Source organism: Phocoena sinus, chromosome 14 (genome assembly GCF_008692025.1).
Source record: "Phocoena sinus isolate mPhoSin1 chromosome 14, mPhoSin1.pri, whole genome shotgun sequence".
Lineage (NCBI taxonomy): Eukaryota > Metazoa > Chordata > Mammalia > Artiodactyla > Phocoenidae > Phocoena > Phocoena sinus.
The window spans coordinates 13050950-13074890 of NC_045776.1; the positions used below are offsets into that span (position 1 = coordinate 13050950).

At 43.1% G+C, this 23941-nt stretch overlaps 1 protein-coding gene across 3 annotated transcripts in view; it reads right to left on the reverse strand.

Annotated features, from left to right (window-relative positions):
* The window catches only part of ZCCHC2 (zinc finger CCHC-type containing 2), a 55503-nt gene extending 34178 nt beyond the window's left edge, over positions 1 to 21325 (reverse strand). For 2 of the 3 annotated variants that reach the window (XM_032603076.1, XM_032603077.1), the window contains exons 1-4: positions 19985 to 20929; positions 7613 to 7724; positions 4946 to 5022; positions 2601 to 2672 (exon numbers count right to left, since the gene is read on the reverse strand). In XM_032603076.1, the coding sequence (XP_032458967.1) occupies positions 2601 to 2672; positions 4946 to 5022; positions 7613 to 7724; positions 19985 to 20929 (1206 nt within the window). Of the gene's footprint in view, positions 1 to 2600; positions 2673 to 4945; positions 5023 to 7612; positions 7725 to 19984 lie in introns of all 3 variants that reach the window. The other variant, XM_032603075.1, reaches the window with a different exon arrangement.
* Positions 21326 to 23941: the final 2616 nt, after the last annotated feature.

Consider the following 23941-nt stretch of genomic DNA (forward strand, 5'->3'; position numbering starts at 1 on the left):
GTGTGAACCTCAGGCCATGTCAGACTGTCAACGCTACACACCAAATAAAGACCTGGGTGTGAAAGATGCGGTGAACACTCAGAATCTTACATAAAAAGATTAATTGAAGGTTTAGTAACCTTTTCCTCAGTGTGATGGAGGTGGCCTCAGAGCCATGTACAAGAAATCACAAAAAAATCATCAGTTGACCAAGAAAAATTTTTAATTAAATAAAATGACTTAAAACTTTGTTTTTATTAACTAGTTTACCTATTAAAATGCCTAATAAATTGATCCCTTATAAAACTAATTTTCCAAGTCTTTCAAGAACTCAAAGTTTTAAATTGGACTTTTGATAACTAGTCTTTGCAATTAACTTGTGAACTGCAGTCACTTTCACTAAAATTAAGAATAGAACCATTAACACATTTATCTAAGGTGCCACAGGAATATAACAATCTATACAAATTTGTCAGTTTACATATTAATGTTTAATTGGAGAACCCAAAGTAAGTATTCTTCTGACAAATAAGCATTTTGAGTCAACAATTCAGAAATGGAAAATTTAACAAAGGTAGCGGAAGTATTACTATTTTAGGCACAGTAAGACTATGGAATCAAGATGTTACCACAGAATGAAGCTCTTCTTGGCCCTTTTATTAACGTAGTAAGGTCAAACACTCTGCTGGCATTCCACACACCCACTGTGTAAATCACATCCTCAGACCACTAACAGGAAGAAACACGTTCTGGATCTACACATTTTTCCAAACAAGGAAATGACCATTCATTTCAGTATTTATACTTTGATGTTATCATTTTAATACAGATTTAGAACATTAGGCATATATCACATTACCCATTTTAAACACAATTTCTCCTGAATATCTGTACACAGCCAAAACCAGCTTCAGTGGAGAAGCTTATTTCAACTACCAAATGACTGATCGCTCTTCTAAACACAGGAAGGTGAGAATATATTCATTTTCACCTGGTCAGTGACTGCTCACGTGACTGGGCAGAGTGCGGATATGCAGCCAGCAGTATTTGCAAACTGATTTATTTTCAAGTGCTTTTATCTTCAATATCCAGGGACTACTTCCAGTCCTAGAGGAAGGCATATTCGCTAAAAATACATGTCTCTTCTATACCAGTCACTCGAACTTTCTCACCTCCCTGGTCTTTGTTCCAGCATACCCAGTCCCCCACCTCCGGGGCCCCGGCTCAGCCACAGCACAAGCTCAGCATGCTGGAAGGCATTCACACCTCGGTACAAGTTTTTCTTTAAAAACACTGAGGCCTGATGGATAACCATCTACAAAATCTCATTACAATTTAGTTTTTGCAACTCTCCTCATTAATCCATTCATTCATTGACTCAACATACAGTTCAAACTCTGACCCTCTCCTAAGTACAGTTTCTGGCACTGTAGATACAGCAGTGAGGATGCAACAAGAACCCTGCCTTCATGGAGCTTCCTTTCTGGCAAGGAGAAACAACACAGGTGCCAGACACAGCCGTCAAGGAGCAGCAGGGGAAGGAGGCCAGGATGTGGAGGACAGAGAGGCTACTATTGATATGGAAGAAAGGATTGGAAAGCACTGACCTCAAACTCACTACAGAAAACTCACTGACCTTTCTCACTATAGCAAACTTTAGGTGCAGTTCAACAGCCTCCACAGAAGTTAAAGACTGTTAGTATGTACAGGTTGTCAAGCGGACAGCTTATGCTCTTACCTTTTGTAGATGATTTTAAAAGGAAGAGGAAAAGGAAAAGAGACATATGGTAAACTTGAAAGGATATTTCATAATCAGCAATTCATTCCTAAAAGTATGCTAGTTGCCAATTATTTCATATAACCTGATAAGGCATTGGTCCTATGAAAAAAACACTATATTCAGATGTTGGCTAAGCAGGGGGACCATTAATTACTGTGATTCTGAAGAGCAAATTATTTATTTCGGGCTGCATTTTTTTTAAAAAAACACCTAAGCCTTTAGAGAAATTCTGTGACTGAAAAATGAAATCTGTCAAGACAAACAGTAGATAAAGTTTAGGGAAACCCGGAGGAGAGACCCTGTCGGGCGCCAGGCAGAGCCACCAACAATATACATCTCAGCAAGAAACCAGGAATAAGGTTCCCCCCCCCTTTTATTTTTTAATGTGGAAAACCATCAATTCCTTATATTGGTAATGTAAGGTAACAAAATCTATGTTTAGAATAACATGACATTTTCTACATCAATGTTCATGAAGAGTTGTAAGCCAGCCTCTATATACACGCTTTAATTTTCCTGGTGTTTGTTTTGGTACTAAGGTTTTTGGATTCTGTATACCAGCAGTCCCCAACCTTTTTGGCACCAAGGACCGGTTTCGTGGAAGACAATTCTTCCATGGACCGGGGCGAGGGGTCGTGGGATGGGATGGTTCAGGCAGTGATGCCAGCGATGGGGCGCAATGGGGAGCAGCAGGGGAAGCTTCGCTCACCGCCACTCACCTCCTGCTGCGTGGCCAGCTCCTAACAGGCCAAGGACCGCTACCTGCCCGCTGCCCGGGGCTTGGGGACCCCTGCTGTATATCACATAAAAATCGTTTTAACAAAAAAATCTATACTTTTACCTTCAGCAGAAATTCCTGTAGTTCTTGGTGGGTTTTTGTTACTGTTGTGACTGAAAGATCAGACCAATTTACCTGATTTAAAAAAAAAAAACACGTTATACAGTTATTTCTTAGGCAGGAACTGACTGGAAAAAAGCCATGTGTAAAACAAATGACCTTACTTTAACTTTATCAAGATTAACAATTAGAAATATAAAAATCTGGTATTGTCATAATTTCTTCAAAACTGTTAAAATTAACTGTATATTGACATTCTACTTTAAAAAATTTTAATAACTCCTTTCAAAGTGCATGGTTTTCAAAACAAGCTGTCTTCTAAAAATGTGACTATACTTTAGTAATTTTTCAGAAAGGGAAATGTCTTACGTTCCTCTTGGTGACATTGTAGGGACTCTAAAATGACACTTCGACAGCACAGATCTATGCCCCAAGAAAAAAGAAAAACTCGATCTCCTGGAACTTTAATTAAATATACATTCTTAAGAGAAATACCAAGTTTACTGCCCTTCTTTGGTAGTACTGTATTGCATTTTTATGGGGACTTATGGTTTATGAAAAGATTTCATCTTTATCTTAATGCTTTACAATCCTATTAACGTAGATGGGGCAGACATGACTACCTCTGTTTTCAGATGGAGAAACTAAAACTCAAAAAGGTTAACTTACTTAGATTCAACTCTAGGTAAGCAGAAGAGCCAGAACTAAAATCTATTACCCACCTCCTTCTTGGATACCTTTAACTCAGTGGACTCGATGGTAACCCACTAATAATTTCTACTTCACAATTATTTGAGCTGAGTGAATACTTGAACTATGCTAATATATAAGCCTTACCAACCAATCATGCCACAATTAACCATATACTTAAGAATACATACAAAATTTTATCTAGCAACCCTCAAACAAATATCCTTATTAAGTGACACATCTTTTAAACGATTTTAATTATTCAAATGTTTGTTGAGCAGCTACTTGTGTCAGACACTGTTCTTATGAAAGGATACAGGAGTGGACAAGACAGTGAAGCCTCTGCTGGCTGAGGTCAGAGTCTAGTGCAGGAGTCAGATTAGAGCCAATGAATGTACAAGGAGTTCCATCAATGATCAGTGCTCCAAAGAAAACGAGCTGGGCATGCAGCAGGAGCTGGGAGAAGCACGTCAGAGGGGTGCCAAGAAAAGTCTCAGAGTAGGGGCCGTCGAGCCTGTGTGTGACCTGAAGGGACGCCAGCTGTGCCAGGGTCTGGGGGAATATCGTTCCAGAGCCAGAGGACAACGAAGGCCTTAAGGAAGGAATGCGCTTAGAGCTCCAGCAACAAAAGGAGAGCTGGTCTAACTGAATGACGAGAGCAGGGGGACTTGTGTTAAACGTTACAAAACGTAGGTGAAACATGGAGATAAGGACTTCAAATTTGAAAACTGAGGATATTTCTCACAGAAGAAGGCAGAAGCCAGTGTCCTGAAACTCCAACTAATGTACTAAGCAAGTCAGATATGGCGAGATGCAGAGGATGAAGATTCCTGCTCTCTTTGACATGACAGCCTACTGGAAAGAAAAATCATGTAACCCAAATTAAGAATCTGGGAAAGGGATGATGGTGGTGCACCTGGGATGAATGAAAAAACATTCTGCTGGAGGATCAGAAATGACTTTGTGAGGCAAGTACAGCTAACGCTGGGCAAGCAACACCTTTGGGTAGGAAGCGAAGTGAGGATGCACAGAAACACAGCGTCCTTCCATGTGGCTTCAAGGCGTGGGCAGTCCCACGTCAGAAGAAAGTGCTTGACAGCAAAGCCCAAGCAGGGAGGAAGGAAGATGCCAACACGGAATGCACATCACAGTCAACAGGCAAAAAGGAGCCGCGGGGACTGACAGAGCTGGGCTCTGCAGTTAATCAGAAAGCTGTATGAAGGACAGAATGACAGCAGAGCAATTAGAGATAAGAAAAGCCAACAAAGGCCAGAAAATAAAAGCCTTGGAGAAAGAAGAGGAGGAGAAAAATACCAGGAAAAGACAATGCCTGTGATCTTGATTTTTAAAAATACTGGTGAATGTTTACTTTCACTTTTAAAAGATATATCTTACACCTTAAATCTAAGGCTCTTATTTCTTTTTAATAAAACTGTCAGAGTAACTTTAATGTGATACAATTTTTAACACTTGGCAAACCATGCAGTATATACTGAAAACAGTACATTCCCTTAATTCAGACAAACACAGACATGGGTATAGCTTCCCTTAAATTGGCAAACCTGCCATTAAGTTGTTCCAAAGATCAATTTTCATTCTTTCCAAAAGATCATTTAACATAGTATGAGATATCTTTTTGGGTGATGAGAGTAGCTTACTTTGAAGGTGTACTCCCAATATTTGTCAGCCCTTTTTCTCTGGACTCCTTTCAACATTATCTTCTCAATGTGTACAGCTGAAAGAAAGAAAACATGCTGACTTGTTCTACAGAGACTAGATACATATTTCAGTTACCCAACCTGACAAAGCCAAACGATTAAGCTATTTATCTTCATCTTTACTACTAGCCTTAATCATGAAATAAAACAAAAAAAAACCCAGAAGCACAGCAGTGTGCTGTCCATCCATGAAGTAATTTGTTTCTATACCCACTAAGCATGCTGAATGGCTGAAGTCATTTCAGGCACTCTGCTAAGCACCAAAGACAAATAATAAAAGGCGCCTGCAGTGAAGATTATTTTTCTAGATGAAATCTTCAGAACTGTTAATTCAGATTACCACAAATACAGCACTTTGGAGTCGTTCAGTTATTTATGCATATTAGCTGTAAATTAGAAAATGTTTATTGGGTTTTTTTAAATTGGGGGGAGGGAACCCTTCAAAAGTAATATGAACTAGTAAAAATTTCCTTCCAATTGAGAATTTAAAAATTCTTTTTCTCGAATGTGACCCTTAATATCATATAACAGTAACACAAACTTAACATTGTAACAAACTATGATGGTTCACTGTAGCAACATTTTTCACAATTTATTATACAGATAAAATAGTGATTATAAATTACATTAATGGCTTAAGAACAATTACTCTGAATTGAACTAGGTAAGATGGTCAGCTTACTCGTGAAGTAATAAGCAAAAGTGCAAATCCCCAAACTACTCATTTCATACATCCTTCAGTAAAAGTTATCACCTTAGCAAGTAAATCTCTTTACAAATTGAAAAGAGCCGGTCTACTAAGCATAATATAAGGACTTAAGGGAAAAAAAAAAAAAAGATTGTTGCTCACAGTGTAAGTAGAAGAAATAGTCATGAAGATGATAAAGGTCACAGGGAAGAAGTTAGGAAAGTGACTCAACAGAAGGTCACTGTTGGATTCAGGGGACAGGAGATGGAGAAGAAAAGGGAAGGACTCACTCTGCCTTAAAAGAAGTTGTTAAAATAGGCGAAGTAGAATATACAAAGTAATAAAAGTATACAGGAAGAATTGAGATTGCTGTAGATCACAGAAGGTGGGCACTGAGAAAGCAGGAAACATAAGATTACAGAAATTTGCTGGTAAACAGGTAAAATAAACTAAGGAGATACCATTACCAGTATTTTGTGTTAACTTTCCAAATGTATAATGTTTGGTGGCCTGCTTCTGGACCAATTTCCCTTGGTGGGTGAGAAATGTTGAGAATGGGACAAAAGAAAATCTCAGAAGCCAGGTGAGAAGCTTTCAACTGCTCACAACTGCTGCAGTATGATAAAAGCCAAAGTGGGGAAGTGAGAGAGTCTGCTGTTTCCAAAAGCTATTCTATTAAATTATGTGAAGGATGATGCTATTAAATAAAAACCACCTGAACTAATCAATGTTCCAAAATATGAAGCAGCTTTACTTCTAGGGAAGGGGACCACTGGGGCAGTGTGGGTACGGGAACACGGCTATGGCTTCAGCCTTGATTTCAAGTTATACCTGCTGTGATCTATCAGAATCAAGATGAGGAAAACAAAGGAGTATGTGGTGAGGAATGGCTGATAACGGGAGATCCCCTAACCCTCATAAATTAAAACTGAAAAGCATGGACTGTGTACATTTGTTTACAAATTAAGAATAAAGGAAAAACCATCTATGAGTACATTACAGTTAATTGTTACCTTTTTGATGTAGTCTTTATGTTTTTTTTTTAATATCTTTACTTTTTTTAAAAAAAGGACCTTCATGGCAAAACCAAACTCTGCTCTAGGTTACTGGTAGGCTCACTGAGCCTGGCTGAAGCAGTGTATTTATGATTCGAGTAGTTTAATAGTCTTGAATAGAAGTTGTAATTCTGTAAACATTTTCTAAACATTAAACATTCACAACTATTTTTCCTCCGTGAGGAAAAATTCATTACACGAAAGGATTATTACTGGAATTAAAAGGAAGCAAAACGACATCAATTCAAAGCTGTTATAACTGAGTGTGATGCTAACTGTACATCCTTCACCTTTCCAAGACCACCCAGGTGGCAGTCTACATTTGCCATTTCAAATTTCCCTCAATACAGGTAAATGGACTCCCCAGATGTGAGGAGAAGAGAATATCTGAACTCATTTCTTTTCAGGTGGCAATGTCCTTTCACTCCTCCACCCAGTCCCCCTGAAAACTGCATTACTGCAGGAAGAACGGGCTTGTTAGGAATTTCTTCACTCTCTTGCAGTGAACTTCTGTAAAATTAATTTCCTCAATAGACACTGAGCACGTTCTACAGATAAAGCACTATGCTAATACTCTGGGAGTACGTTAAGGTCTTTGTCCTCCAGAAGTATGCAATCAGATTTAAGACAAGGGACTACAAGGCAGAACCATGTAAGCATGGGCTGGGACAGGCCAGGGGCTGCAGAGCCAGAGCCCAGACACAGAGTCAAGAAGTGGGAGGGCTGGCATTTGAGCTAAACCCAGGACCTGTAGGATTTCTCTACTTCAAAAAGGAGAAAGAGGAGTGAGTTAACCAATGTCAGTAGCGCTCTGCAATCTTTTCGTGTACAGATGTTTTAAAGTTTAGGAAAAATACAGCATACCTTCTCGCTGGGTTCTATGAGGTGCCACAGTAAGTCCATCATGAGGTATCGGGGCTTGTTCCATTAAACTGGCCTCATTACTTTGCATATAATCACCATGAGCGGAGTCATTCTAGAGGAGAAAGAGCGGCACATGTTAATCTATATCAGAGACTAAGAATAGTGAATGCCACAAAAATAAACCAGATTAAAGTCCTACTTTTAATAGCAATAATTTTAATAGCAATTTTTAGAGATAAAATAGGTGATTACACATTAAGAGCAGAAAGGTACAGTGTCAGAGCAGTGGGGAAAGAAGTATCAATATTTATCTTCATTTAATGGCAATATTCTATCCATTATTTACTGTCCCAGTTTCCTGGGACACCTTGCAAACTGCTATTCAGAACTGCCAATGATGTCAATTCTTTACCTAAGTGAACCAGGATCGAAGAAATAAATATAAAAAGATGGTACCCTTTATGCTATTCGCCAGATGTAAGGGTATTTGTATTTTTTATATAATTGTGCAATTTTTATTCATTACTTGGTCTTAGTGACAGTCTAACAAGACACTTTGTTAGGAAAAAGTATCATCAATACACAATTCTAAACAAGAATGTGTGTGGACAATGACCTTACTATTAATGTTAAACCATCTAATAGCAACCGGGTGCTCTAAATCTGAATTTGCTCAGCCAATCGCTACCATTAGTGAACTAGAGGTAAGTTTCACCCCAGAACTGCTACTTGGAGTAATGAAGAGCATGCTAATCTTACACACAGCTCTCAGAATTCAAGTATTGTCTTGTATATATTGTTACTCTAACCCACTGGGTAAGCCAAAAATTAAAACAGCTTTAACACAGTTCTTTATCACAACTCACACCTTATCCTCCCCTTTATGTTCAGAATCTCAAAACACTACTCAGACCCAAATTATCTCAGTTACAGGAACCAATTACAATTTTGCAAATCTGCAATAAATAATATACATTAATTTTTTGAACTGTATAGAGAAATGAAGTAAACAGAAGACCCTAAACTTTCCAAGAATCCTAATTTAAAGACACAGACATAGAGAATGGACTTGAGGACACGGGGAAACAGAAGGGTAAGCTGGGACGAAGTGAGAGAGTGGCATGGACATATATACACTACCAAATGTAAAACAGATAGCTAGTGGGAAGCAGCCGCATAGCACAGGGAGATCAGCTCGGTGCTTTGTGACAACCTAGAGGGGTGGGATAGGGAGGGTGGGAGGGAGACGCAAGAGGGAGGGGATATGGGGATATATGTATATGTATAGCTGATTCACTTTGTTATACAGCAGAAACTAACACGCCATTGTAAAGCAATTATACTCCAATAAAGAAGTTAAAAAAATATATTTTGTTCTATAGTCTCATCATTCATTCTGGCCTGTCAATGAGTGTAGGTTGCCAGTTGACACCTCTATTTCTAGGAACAAGGCATCATAATAGATACTCTTGGGAGCGAAGCTTCAGCCTTATAGTATGTCTTGTTCTAGAAACCCAAGGAAATAAAGACTGTCTACACAGAAACACTTAAGAAGGAGAGCACCGACCTCTTAAGTCAACATCCAACTTTCGAATGGCATTCACCAACTTTCAATATTACTGAATAAAAAAAAAAGTGGATACAGGAATTCTTCTAACAATAACAAAATCATGTATTTCCTAACCCAAACCATATAATCATTTACTACAAAGCAATACAACCACATTGGCCTAAAATTGCTGTAAATACTTCAAAAATCAATATAAATAAAGCACTGTAATCCTCTCAAATACTTGTGTAAACTGGAAGTTTAGCTTAATAGGTCAACCATTTTATAGAGAGTATTTTCCACACTGTTCATATGTAGTTCATGAATTAAAAATAACACCTTTAAATATAAATGAATGCAAAATATAAAAGAAACAACAGTTTTCATTAGGGAAATGCGAAGCAAAACTACAATGCGATACCACTTCATACCCATCAGAATGGCTATTATCCAAAAAATGGACAAGCAGTGGTGAAGATGTGGAGAAATCGGAGCCCTTGTGCATTGCTGGTGGGAGTGTAAAACAGTGCAGCTGCTGTGGAAGACAGTACAGCAGTTCCTCAAAAAAATAAAATTATCATATGATCCAGCAATTCCACTCCTAGGTATATACCCAAAAGAACTGAAAGCAGAGGCTCAAGCAGATAATCAGTACTCCAATGTTCATAGCAGCATTATGAACAATAGCCAAAAGGTGGAAACAATTCAAATGTCCACTGATGAACAGATAAACAAAATGTGGTATATATACAACTGAACATTACTCAGCCTTAAAAAGGAACAAAATTGACACATGGATGAATCTTGAGGGCATTATGCTAAGTGAAATAAGCAAGACACAAAAAGACAAATACTATATGATTCTACTTATATGGGGTACCTTAGAGTAGTCAAATGCGTGGAGAAGGTAGAATGGTGGCTACCAGGGGCTTCAGAGAGAGGGGAACGAGGGGTAGCTGCTTAATGGATACAGAGGTTCAGTGCGGGATAAAAGAAAAGTTCTGGAGATGGATGGTGGTGATGGTTGCACAACGGTGTGAACGTACTTACTGCCACTGAACTGTACGCTCAAAAAAGGTTAAAACAGCAAATTTTGTTATTATATTTTACCACAATAAAAAATTAAGAAGAATAATTTTATCATGTTGTCTCCACAAATTTTATATTGAAGGAATTGTGTGAAAGTAGTTTGCTTCACAATCAAAATCACATTTTTAAAGCCTGAAGTTACTTTAAAGAACACAACTTAACAACCAAGTAAAAAGCCTCCTAGTTTAATAAGATAGGCAGAAAAACGGTATTTGACCAAGGACTGAAGTTCGTCAGCCCATGAAATATCTACTAATTAAGTTTTCTGCCCCCTCCCAACACCAAGTCTCAGCATGTACCAAAGCTATAAAATCATTTAGACTAAATTTAGAAACTATAAAATTTTAAATTTTATTAATTTAACAAAAATTTAATGCCTCATGAGCTACAGAGATCAGAATCACGGTGTTTATTGGTCCCAGCGTGAACGGTGGTCAGTTCTGCCGTTTCCCCTCTCCTTGTCACGTGTGCTTTGCTCTGCGTAGAGGAAGGTGCCATAAAATCTGAGAACTACTGGTTCAATGGAATCGTACAGGAAGGAATTATGCCCACTTTTTCTATTAAGTTCAGATTCCCATGCAAATGCAATATAGATGACATGCCAGAATTGGCATTTTACAAAAAGAATCAGGACCAAGTGGAAAGTGGGAGAATTTTCTCTGCTTGGATTAAGAAGACGAAGTTTAAAAATTCTAAGCCGGCAAAAGAATGCACAGGAACAAAAAGAGCATTGGTATGTGTGTGCCCTTCTCCTTTCTATAACTCATTTGAGTGTGTAAAGCTTTTTCTGACCTATGGCGTGCTCCTGGTTAGCTCAAATCCACATGTCACGTAATATATCTCGTTCATTCTAGAGATTGCTCAGATTTCAATTTTACGCATGTAGAGCCATCACAATTACATACTTGAGATCTCTTAAATGTAGAGAAAGTTTGTGAAATAGTCAAGTGACTGGACAGTCCTAAAAAGATTCTTCTATGAAAATACATCATTAGAACAAAGATCACACTGGTCTCATTTTACTTTAACAAAGGTCAAACTGTAGGTTTATTTTAGCTCATCTACCAATGTTCTACACATTCCCTCTCGTCCTTTGATGCGGACTGTACATTTTAAAATACCAAGACATTCTTTCTAAGAAGAAAACAAAAGCAGAAAATGAATTTCTTAGTTTTTTTTTTTTTTTTTACTAATTTTACTAACTTCAGAAGTTTTTACACTCATCAAATCAGACTTAGAATTTAACACTAGTATATATAACAACACCACCTTATTAAGCTTTTGTGGTAGATGAAAGATAGCCAAAAATACTTTTGATACTCCTCCCACTGAAAGGTGGGTCTAATTACCAACCAGTGGATCTGGGCTGACTTTAGAGATCTGACTGACCAGTAGGATGGGATGGAAGGGATGTTCTTGGATGGCTATAGATAGGTCATAAGAAGCCTTGCAGCTGGGCCTCTGGGAACACTTGCTCTTGGAGTCCTGAGCCAGCCTGTGAGGAGTGCAATTCCCCTGAGGCTGCCATGCCAGAGACCATGCAGAGAGAGGAGAGGGGTAGAGATGCCCCCAGTCCCCAGCTGTGTCTCCAGACATCCTGGAGTAGAGACAAGTCGCCCCTGCTGTTAGTTACCTGTCTAAATTCCTGGGCCAAAGAATTATGAGAAATAATAATAAAATGGCTGTTGCTTTAAGCCACTAAGTTTTGGGGTAATCTGTTACAGTTCTAGGTTTTAGATTCTCTTCTCTAAATAACCAGGATTGTACCTAAAGCATATGCTATTATTTAAGCAAGATTCATAGAAAGTCTTCCTTTGAATGTCAGAAAATGATTCATTATTAGAAACATTACTGAGATGTCAAATTTCATCTCTTTTGGTAGAAGAAGAGGGAAGAAGCTGAGGCGAATTTAAGAATTATTGTCTGTCTCTTTAATTGAGAGGATGTGGTAGAAAAGCAGATATCTGTCTCATCTTTACTCAATGAAACAGTATAACCCAACCCAAAGAAATGCCTTGAATCAATCTATAGCATCTGATAAAAGGCAAGTTCTGGTGTGAGAAGAAACATGGATGGTAAATGTATTAAAGTTATGCCGCAAAGAACAAAACTGACCCCACAGTGCAGAAAGGAGGGAGCAGTGAATCAGCAGCTTAGAAACAGTATGCCATTTGGATTTCTGCTATGGATTTCAGTATGGATTTCTGCTATGGATCTCAGTATGGATTTCTGCTATGGATCTCAGTATGGATTTCTGCTATGGATTTCAGTATGGATTTCTGCTATGGATTTCAGTATGGATTTCTGCTATGGATCTCAGTATGGATTTCTGCTATGATCATGGACTCACTTCCTATGTAATTTACTGTTTAACTAGAAATATGCGAATAAGGTGATTCAGCAAGACGAGTGTGGTAGAATTCACTATGTTAAAGCACGGGTAAGCGCACTCTAGTTATTGAAATTGGGAGGAAGTACTAAACTATGTACTGAATCCGTGTATACACTTTGCCATCACAGCCCACAGACCAGACCTGGCTCTGTTAAATTCTTCCTAACACGACATCTCTAAACTGACAGTGGCTACCTGTGTAGAGCAGGAGTGGCCTGGAACTGGGTGCATCAAACAAAGATGGGAGTGGGAAACTTGATTCACTGTAACTTTCTATGTATTCTGGGGAACTCTGAATTTATTACAAATAAAAAACATTAAAATTGTCGATGTCATCGTCTTTTCTAGGATGCACTCTTGTAGGATGCACAATTAGGGAAGATCTAGCAGAAGAACACTGATACAAAAGCCTACTGGGGATGAGGGGAGTATAGAATGAAAGAAGTGGGGGCAGCAGTTTTTACCCGAGAACCAGCCTGGATGTGATGTTTACGAAACTCCCTTTGTGTTTCTGCTCTTTGAACCTCAATGGCGCCATCTGTAGCTGATAGGTGGACTGGTGAAAAAATATAAACTGTATTGGACTACAAAGGTATAGAATGCAGGGAGTAGTGGTAATGGCTTCTGGCCTAGACCAAAGCTGGGGTGCCCCTCTCTTTAACATCAGCGACTGTTTCCTTTACCAACCTTCTGCTCTCCTACCACAGAAGGGGAAAGATCTCTTCTTTTACCCTGGAATTAGGAGGCTGAACAAGAGCTGCTACATCCCTGGGCTAGCAGCCCCCAGATTTTTAAATCCCCACTTTGCCAGAATGTTTCTTGGGTGAGTTGAAAAGAACGCACCCATGAGCATGCGTACAAAAGGATCTAACGAGGATGTGTCTCTCCTCCCTAGCCTGTATATGACCGAACTGCCCTCTCCTACACAGCCCCACCCCACAGGAGACACCAAAGGATCTTGGTAGGAGGTGAGCCTGGGCTCAGGAGCCTGACCACCAAATGGCACTGCACGGACTTCTAGCTGAAGCACAGCCTTCACCCCCAGCGGAGAAATGTTCCTGGGACCATGTGGAAATTGTAGCTTATAAAGCTTATGAAGCATCCTTGACAGAAAGTGACTTATAGGTCGGTAATTATTAGTGTTGGGAAACACTGCATTAGGACTTGTGTTCAATACCAACTGGGAGAACAGGCACCTTCCCCAAACTAACAAAACCACTCAACATCACCCTCTCTGTAAGTGTTTGATCTCTTTCCTGAGGAAGTCTTCTCCAAACACCACAGCACTGTGGCTGACACACGACCATGCTGTTCCTTCCAGGACCACTAGAGAATTTCAAGCATTTGATACCCAAAACAAAAATCAGTTATACTGAGGGAACATTATGCTTTCTAACGCTCCCAATTTAAACGTTCCTAACAAGAAACATAAAAACCCCACAATTCTTAGATTATAAACTGCTCACTTGAGTGACCAGTTTTTAACTTTCAGATCATAAGCAAGGTACTATCTCAATTCCACATCTGGCTCCCACCACCCCTCAAGCAAATCACGGATCAGAGATCAACACTGGGCGACAGTAACTACGATTACCCAAACAATAATACAGTTTGTAAGTTGTGACTTTCTCCATCCTATCAAAACATCACCCATAGGTTTGCACCAATATGCACCCCTACACACAAAAGCTTAATTTAGGGAGTGCTGTACATAACACACGACCTGATTTTGAAAGAATAATTAATAAGCACAACTATTCAGCATTCACTCATTGAAGCTTCAGTTCAAATCTATACTGTTCCATGCTTTCTACCTAAAGGAACAATTCCTTCTATTACTTCCAAAACAACTGTGCCTATACTACATGGCTGCAAGTAACCATAAAGTAGCTGATAATTCACCAAACCCCCCCACCAAAAAAAAATCACTTCCTGATGCACTTTGTCTTACAGCAATTAATCATAATGGTATTTTTCAGAGCTATATTTGAAATATCCTAAGCATAGGAAATTTTGACTGAACACTTACAATATATGCAATGTTGACAAAAAAATGAGACGTGATGCCTGAGTCTTTGGGGAACTTATAAAATTGACCTTCCCTCCTGGATTTTAAGTTAAAAATAACTCAAAGTAAAAGAAGAAAAAAAAAAGAATCATAGGATATGTAGCGAAATTGTAACACAGAATATACACGCTACTGGAATGAATAGGCAGCGAAGAGTCTTAGGAGAAGATTACCACACGGACAATTCCAGAGAACAACATGCAAGAGGTGATGGCATGAGTCAGCCTTGAATAAAAGAACAGACGTAAGAGGAAGGAGCAGAAGAAAGATTTTGAGTCCAAAGACCTAGTAGAGACCACGTCCCATCAGTCACTGTAAGAAAACATGGTATGATTAAATATTGCTTTAGGAAGATGTATCTGGCAGTGGTATCCAACAGGTAAGAAGTGGGAAGGCTGAAAGCAAGGGAATCAGAGGTAAAAGTCCCAAAACAGAATGGTGTCAGCAAGGATGAGAAAAGGGGGGATTCAGCATATGAGGGGTGGAGAGGATTAAGATTATCAAGCAAATCAGAGTGACTAGGAATATGATGGTACCATTGAGAAAACTGGATGAGTCTGGAAGATCTTTTTTTTTTTTACAAATCAGTGATGCATTCTTTTCATACATATGAATTTAAAGTGACAGTGAACATTTCAGGGAGACACACAAATTTCCACCTGCTCCCACTGCAAACAGTTTCTTTCATCTGACCTTCAAGGCCCTCTGTAACCCAACCCCTATCATCTCTTCAGGCTTCTGTATTTCTGTTCATCCACTGCAACCAAACTGTGCTATCCACTCTTGGAACCATCAACAGACAGATGGGTTGACCTATCTCACTCATGTTTACCAAGCATTTTCATGTACATTATCACGTTCATCTTCACAGCAGTTACATGCAATAAATGGTGATGAGATCCCTATTCAATACTAGGCAGTCTGAAACTTGAAAGGCCAAATAACTTGCAAAAATGACCTCTTCAAAACCTAAACCTGACCTCAAATGATTTCTTGAATGAGCATTAAACAGGCCTAACGAACTAAGACATTTAGAAGGGCATTAAAGCCAAATGTTCCCTGGAGCATAGGAAGAACAGAAGGAAACGGACTACCGAGCACCCAGCAGCTCTGCCACCTGTAACATAAACACCCGATTAGGCACTTCCCTTCTGGAGTGACTGTTTACACAGCCTGGATGAAGGCGGCTTCTGTAACAAAGCGCTCTCTGTGAAGAAAAGGAGTGCTGTGACAACACAGTCCTCCATAATGGAAAACACGGTTGATAAAAGTGAAACTCAGTCTGCTTTGAGGGTAGTTCAGGCTTTTTCTGCTTTTCTTAAAAAAAGAAAAAAATTAAGCTTAATATTTCTCAAGAATAACAAAAATAGTAAATATGCTTAAACATCAGCCAATTTAATAGCTTCTATTAAAAAAAGGCATAAAAATGTTTAGTTATCCATGGATTCCAGGCTGCACTCTGAAATAAATGAAAAATTACATAACTTAACAAAACTGCAAAAGAGCTTTACATTATCCTAACTAAATGTGAAAAAGATTTAAGCAGATTATGGTTGCACGGGAGTTCATGATAATCCAAATTCAAAATATGTATTTTCTCTATTCCCATCCCCAAATCCAATATGGTGAAAATACATATTTTAATGATTTGTGACCCAGAGAAATGCTTCCTTTGGGCTTATCTGTAGCATACCAGATCTTTACAATGTAAGAATTAACAAAACTGCCCCAAATGTGTCTCATACACCAGCTTAATTACTTAACCTTCCTGAACACCAATCAATTTAGAGGTATGGTAATAGAGAATACAGAAAATACTATTATGTATAGACTTCTATTAGGTTAAAAAAAAGAAAAGAAAAGAAAACCTACTCCTGAAAACAACTGATGTAACAATCTGGATGGCTGCATCTTAGTGGAAAAGAAAACGCACTGAACATCATTCTCAAAGAATTTGTGCTCAAGACAATGTGAATTATTTTGCATCATATCTCCTTAATTCAATCACCATAACCTTAAAAATAAGTTATTATTCCCATTTTACAGATCAGAGTGAGGCTCACGGATTTAAGTGGCCTGGTTAATATTACAAAGTAAGTGGCAGAGCTGGAATTTAAGCCTCCAAGTCTAGTGCTATACTAAACATGGCTATCACTCTTCAAGGCTTTGATAGCCTCTACAACACACTTCCTGTCCCCTATCCCATAAAAAAACCCCACAAAAGGTAATTAAAAACAAACGATATATATTACATTAGTTAATTTGCAGAAAAATTAATGGTATATTAACTTACGGTATAAGTGAGATTTTCCCTGAGTTCTCCTTACCTGAGAAAACCACTGCAGAGAAAAATGTAAGTAACTGGAGGAGGATACCCAATAGCTCCCATTTGCTACTAAAATAATCACTGCTTAACTGTGATCTTCTAAAAGCCTCTCCCCAAAGGCATTTATTAAATGAGCTGTTTGTATTCTTTGCTGCAGCCAAAGCAACCTAAAACTTCCCGTAAAAGTCATGGCTAGTATACCCTTACTCTAATAGAGAATTAAAAGACGATTAGCTCTGCTTCATCCATTTAATATATCTGATGCTTAAGACACTAGTGAAGAAATACAATTATTCCTAAGCAATGAAGAAGTTACAAGTATGGGTCTGAAAGGTTACTTCCGGGGCCAAAAAAGGCTGCCACAAGAACTCCCCTTTGCCATTCCCAGAGTGCACCATGCAATCCACAGGGTTCTTCGCTCGATCCTGCAACTCCGCCTCGTCCAGCGAAGGCCTAAGGGACACCCCCAGGAAGCGCGGCCCGTCCTCAGCCCGCTCCCTCGGGGGCGGGCCCAGCGCCAGTCACGTGGGAGGCGCGCGGCCGCCATCTTGCAGGGCGGGCGAGGAGAGGAGCCCCGTAGGACCGGCCCCCAGTCACCGTCCGCCGGTCCGCGGCGGCGCGTGACCGCGCGGCCCTCGGGCGCGAGCCTCGGGCACCTCCCTGCAGACTCGGAGGTGGGCCCTCCCTTCCCCTAGTGCATCGACGGTGCAAGGCCGCGGTACAGCTGGGTTGGACTGCAGTGAACAGGGATTGAAATCAATCCACCCCCATCTGCCGCCTCTAGAGAGAGAGCCTGGGAGCAATAAGATCCGCGGAAATGTCTTCAAGCCCAGAACAAGCCACAGCTGAGGGCCTCAGAGTCCACGCCAACAAGCAGAAAGTGTGGGGCAGTAACAATTTAGTGAGACGTAAGTGACTTGTTACGGTAACCCTAAACAGCTACTGGAGAAAAAAAGTTCATCACAACACCAACGTCTAGAAATAGCTTTCAGTGTCACCTGTAGTGTGTGTATCCCCTATTATTTATTCCCCCACTTCTACTGATAGCCACAGCACAAGGCACTGCCTGAGAAGTAATGATGTGCTGAAATTAATGGCAGGATGCCCAGCCTCACTCTGTCCACTCTTCCCAGCACTCACTGGTTGCCAGAAAAGGCCACACACTGCAGTCACGATAAAAATTTCATTACTGTGGTTTTCGTGCTTCTCTCTCCTTGTCTAGTCACCTTCCAACACATTATCAGCAAATATTAAAGGGGAAAAAAAAAAAAGACTCAGCTTTAAAACCAGAAATCGGTTACCCTTGTTGGAATGATACGAATGGAATAATATAAACTGCTCCACTGTGGGACATTTTGATTATATCTACACTCTAAGGTTATCTTTACAATATATACTATTACAAGAAAACAATTTTTTTAAAGATATATAAGTACTGCTTCTGAGTTCAGACTTGCTTCTCTAAATTTAATGATGGGTGCAGGATTTTTTTGGAATTATTTTAGTGAGTAGGCTGAAGAGTGGTAAGGGCTTATACCATCAGTATACACAGTTGCATGCTAGTAGTAGACATTGGAAAATATTTCAAGCTCACCAAGAAAATTCTGGATACTAGCGTTACTACATCTGAGTTTGATAAAGTATGTCCTAAAATGTGAGTTAGTCACTTCACAGAAGCCTCGTTATAAAAAGGAGGGTTCAGCCTAGATTATCCCTAAATCCCTTCCAGCCCCCAAATTCCTTTGATTCTATGGGTGCTGGGTCCACACAGCCATTAGAGAAATACAATGCCCAGTTTAAATTCCAAGGTATTGAACGTCAGCAGATATATAAGTTTAATTAACTTTCAAGCAAGGAGTGAAAAAACTCCCCCTTTCCATCCTGCAGATCACCTAAGTTAACACAGCATCCAAATAAATACTTTTTAAATAGTTGTGAACCACGAAAATAAACTTACTGTACAGGTTTTACTCTAAATAAAAGCTACTACTCCATAAGATTGTGACGCTCAAGGACTTTATATTGGGCCTAGATTATTATTAAATTGCTTTCGTGGCCAAATAAAATTATTTTCTTTAATGTTTGCAACAAATGACTTATCTTAATTCTCGTCTTCTACACTTCGGCGTTTAATAACTTTTTAGAAAACACTTATGCCTCAGTAAAGGACCAACAAACATCCCCGTACTCAAATGTGTAAGCACGACTCAAACCCGTTAGAAACTAGGACACGCCAGAGGCAAAGAGCATAACCAACCGCCCCAGGAGGGGTTTCTTTACCCAGACAACCAGCGCTACGACTTATCTAATTTGAGACATTTCGCGGGTTTCCACATCTGACGTTTTTCTGGGAACATCAAGTTCTCTGAGCAGGAGCCAAAGACCCTACGACTCCCTCTAACTCAGGCATACACTGAGCAAAAAGAGCCCCTCTGTATCAAAGACAGGGCCACACGCCGGGAGCGCACCTTTAGGACGCCTCAACGAGGGGCAAGGCAGAGCTTTACAACGTGTGACCAGAGCGCCAGGAGGCAGGAAAGGCAAAGCTCAGCCCAGGGCTGACTGCGGCCAACACACAGGCTCCCCTAGCGCTTCGCCTTTCCCAGCACGTCGAGATGCTCAAAGCCAGAAAGGTCCCGAGACCCTTCATCCGAGAGGGGGACGGGGCTGAGAGCTCCATGTTTTCCGTGGCAACTCCGGCACGGAAGAGACTTCTAGAGCATTCTGTTATGGCGGGTACCCGTGTGTGTAGGGGCGGGGGGGTGGGGAGTGCAACTGAGCGGCCCAGCAAAACGCAGATTAGTGCTCTGGGGCTGGGAGCCTGGGCTGGGGATGCCGAGCCACCTGCGCCGGGGTGAGGCTCGGTCAAGGGGCGTCCGAAAGGCAGGCGGGGAAGGCCGCCGGGGCAGTGACCGCCCCGCGGGCGTAGGGAGGCTGACGCGCCTTACCTGGGCCCTGGGGCCGGCAAAGTTACACAGCTCCGCCTCCCCGTCTTCGGGGCTCCCGCGGAGCGCGGCGCGGAGCCTCTCCAGGTGCTCCCTCAGGGTGACCCGCTGGTGGAAGGAGAACGCCGGGTGCAGCGAGGCCATGGTGAAGAGCAGCAGCAGTTCCTCCTGGGCCCTGAAGCCCAGCCCGCCGCAGGGCTGGGGCTCGGCGCCACCGCCTTCCGGGCCGGAGCCGTCCTTCTCGGCGTCCTCCTCGTTGTCGCCGTCCTCGCCGGGCTCGTCCTCCGCGCCGCCCCGCGAGCCGTCGCCCCGGGCCGCGCGCAGGCTCTTAAGCACCGAGTCCACCTGGGGCAGGAGGCGGTGCAGGCGGCCGGCGGCCTCACGGTTCTCAGAACCCAGCAGCGCCAGGTAGACGATGAGGCGCGAGCGCACTGCGGGCTCTCGGAAGTCGGCCAGCGGCCCCGGGTCCGAGAGACCGTTGGCCTTGGCCTCCGAGTCGCGCAGGTAGTGGTAGTCCTTGCGCGCCAGGTCCTCCAGGCACGAGCCGAGGAAGCGCAGCTCCAGCGGGTTGCACAGGTCCAGCAGCCCGCACATGAACTCCAGGCGCTGCGCCGAGCCCAGCACCAGCCCGAACCACTCATACACCCGCTCCTGCTCGCGCAGCGCCGCCGTGGGCCCGCCGCCGCCGCTCGGCATGCCCGCCCCCGCCACCGATCCACCAGCAACAGGCTGCCCGAGCCCCCCGGGTGGCGGCGGCGGTGGCGGCGGCGGCAGCGGGGGGCCCCGCGGCGGGCCCGAGAGCGGCGGCGGCGGCGGCGGGGGTCGGCAGTCGCGGCGGCGGCGCGGCGGCGCCTTCGCGCCTGGCCGCGCGTCCGCCTCAGGCTCCTCCGCCTCGGGCGGCGGCTCCGCGGGGTGCGTCGGCTTCAGCGGCAGCTTCATCCTCAGCATCCTCGGCTAAGGCGGCGCGGACATGCGAGCGGGGGCGGGAGGGCGGGGCCAGGAGGAGGGGCGGGGGCCGAGGCGGCGGCGCGGCCGTCAGGAGCTGGTCCCCTCCATGCCGCCGAGGGAGGGCCGGGGGCGGGTCTCGGCCGGCAAGGGGGGCGGTGGCCAGCCGGCGGGGTCGCTGGTGTAGTCTTCCCGGGCCGGAGGCGGGGCGTGCCCGCAGTGGCTCCTCCCCCTGGGCTCCGCGCCGGCTCTAGGAGCCCGGGTGCGGGTGGGAGCGAGCAAGCGAGCGAGCGTGTCCTCCTTCTGCCTCCCTCTCCCGTCGTCCGCACTGGGCTGTGGCGGCGGAACCTGAGCGGTTCCCTCGCGAACCGGTGCGGACCGATCGGCTGGGAGAAGAGGAGGAGCGGCTAGTCGGGGCGGAGACGTTTGCGGGCTCCACTCAGGCACTTCAGCCAATCAGCAGCCCGAACCAATGGTTGCGTAGATCTCCCCGCCCCCGGGGCCCGCCTCTCTGCGAGAAGCCACGCCCAACTGGCCTCTAGGCGCCTTCCCTCTGGACGGCTTCCGCGCGGTCCTAATGTCTGGTGGTTGCCTGCGGGTGGGGGGGAAGACGCTGTGGGACCGTGGGTGGCGGCTAGATGGGCAGGAGCACGGCGAGGAGGATGCAAACCCCACGTGTGAGGAGGGAAGTGGGAAATTGCACCTTTTCCAGGGGCCCGAGCACGGCTTGTGACTACCGACTCTGCCCTACCTCCTCACGGGGGCCGCCGCCCCGGAGCGCCGCCGGGTTCCCTTCGCGGCCGCGTGGTACGCGTCCCAGGAACCGGGCTTCCTCCGGAGGGAGCGCGCTAACCCGCACTTCTTCGGTTCACAGCCCGGCCGACTGTCTGGAAGTCAGCGATAGGACAGTTCCCACCGCAGCTTTACCGGGATCTCTGTGTCGGCTCTCCGGATTGCGGATCGGGGAATAGGGTGGGGAAGCTGGGCTGCGGCTGGGGGTTGGGGGGCCAGGACACCTCGATCCCGGGCGAGCGATCACCCGGGGCGCGGGCGGCAGGGGTCGACGCTGGGGGCGCAGGGGCGACCCGACCCACGGGAGTTCCACGGCCTCTGGACCGAGGCGGGACGCCCTGGTGTGGACGCCTCTGGCCTAACAGTTACCTCTGGTCTGTAACGCTCTTTGGAAATTATTTCCACGACAGTTAGCAAAAGCCCTCCAAAGCCCCCATCTTTGGGGGATTATTTTATTTTCTACAAAACGTAATATTTTGAATTCCCATGCCGGGAACAGGCTTTCAACTTTTTATTTTACGTTTTCATTTTTAAGGTTTAAAGACCTCCAAAATCTCTTCCCTCTCTCTCTCTGTTTGCTTTTTTTTTTTTTAATTTATTTATTTTTGTTTGTGTTGGGTCTTCGTTTCTGTGCGAGGGCTTTCTCTAGTTACGGCAAGTGGGGGCCACTCTTCATCGCGGTGCGCGGGCCTCTCACTAACGCGGCCTCTCTTGTTGCGGAGCACAGGCTCCAGACGCGCAGGCTCAGTAATTGTGGCTCACGGGCCTAGTTGCTCCACGGCACGTGGGATCCTCCCAGACCAGGGCTCAGAACCCGTGTCCCCTGCCTCGGCAGGCAGATTCTCAACCACTGCGCCACTAGGGAAGCCACTGTTTGTTACTTTTTAAAAACCAATGGAGCCTAAGTTTTTACGGTCCCACTGGATCTTTTGAGGGTTAACTTTAAAAAGGTGGGTTTAAAAAAAAATCCTTAATGTTTTAAATTAGGAAGTCCTATTATAGCTATATTGTGGCAGTATGTAAAAAAAGAATCACTTTTTACGAAAGTCTTTCTGAAACTATTTGGACATCTGTTGGGAGAGCATATGCTGAGCCCTCTTTACCCCACAGCTTTATGCCCTAAGAAGCTAATTTATAATTCAGTAAAAGGCTGAACTAAAGCCTAAATCAGTTTCAGTGAAAAAATAGGGAGACAATTGTTTTCAACACACTTGAGATTAGTAAAATATATGAAAGCCATTCTTTCCTGTAATTTGCTATTTCCTTGTGTTCTTTTGGTGTGATGTAGAAATCATTACAATCAGGAGAAAACTTTACAAGGACTTTTATTATTACAGTCCTTGCCCCTGTTTGCTGTCAACCTCACCTGCCCTGGAATCTTCTATCCTATCTCATCTGTTCCCACATTTTTGAAGCTTAGGGTGAAATACTTTAGGCAACCAATAATAATCTTGCTAGATACTCACAGGTCCACAGTGAGTCACCCTGTCTAGATGAGGATCGAGGTGATCCAGGCATATGGTCTTCACCTCTTCCTTGGCAACAAGAAGCCATTTGGTATGAACTCCCCACAATACTTGATCCATAAATTTTGGGTCTGAATTCAGATTTGTAATCAATGATGATTACTTTTGTCCTTCTATCTTTCATCCATATTAGAAAATGCAGTGATCAAAGCTCCTACACATACATGACACACAGTGATTTAATGATTCTGGTCATCATCCATCAGCTGGATAATTTGCTATTTATGCCCCAGTACATGGTTTCAGAGGTCCCTCTCCATACCGCTACTCATTAGACCAGGCCTCTGTTTTTTTCCACCCCACCCTAAGTGAGAGAGAACACCTTCAGTTAAGACTAATGTACTACAACAGGGAGGGGCCCAGATGGAAATCCCAAGATGAGGTGTAGGCGTGTTTACTGGAAAAACAACTATCCAGATGATTCTAATAAGACATCCTAGCAAGGTATTCCTCCCACCGGACCTACCTATTGGGAACACCTGCTCTAGATTCCCTGGTATTTTATATATTTTCTATATAATCATTCAGATGGGCCAAATAGTATTGCTATGGTAATGGTGTGTGTGTGTTTGTATCCAGATCTTTCAGAGGAATATATCCTGTAAAAGACATCTTTAAGGACACAAAGTGCTGTTGTGTCTTGTCCCTAGATGATACTTATGCATATTCAATATACTTTGTTTTATTTGCCTCTTTA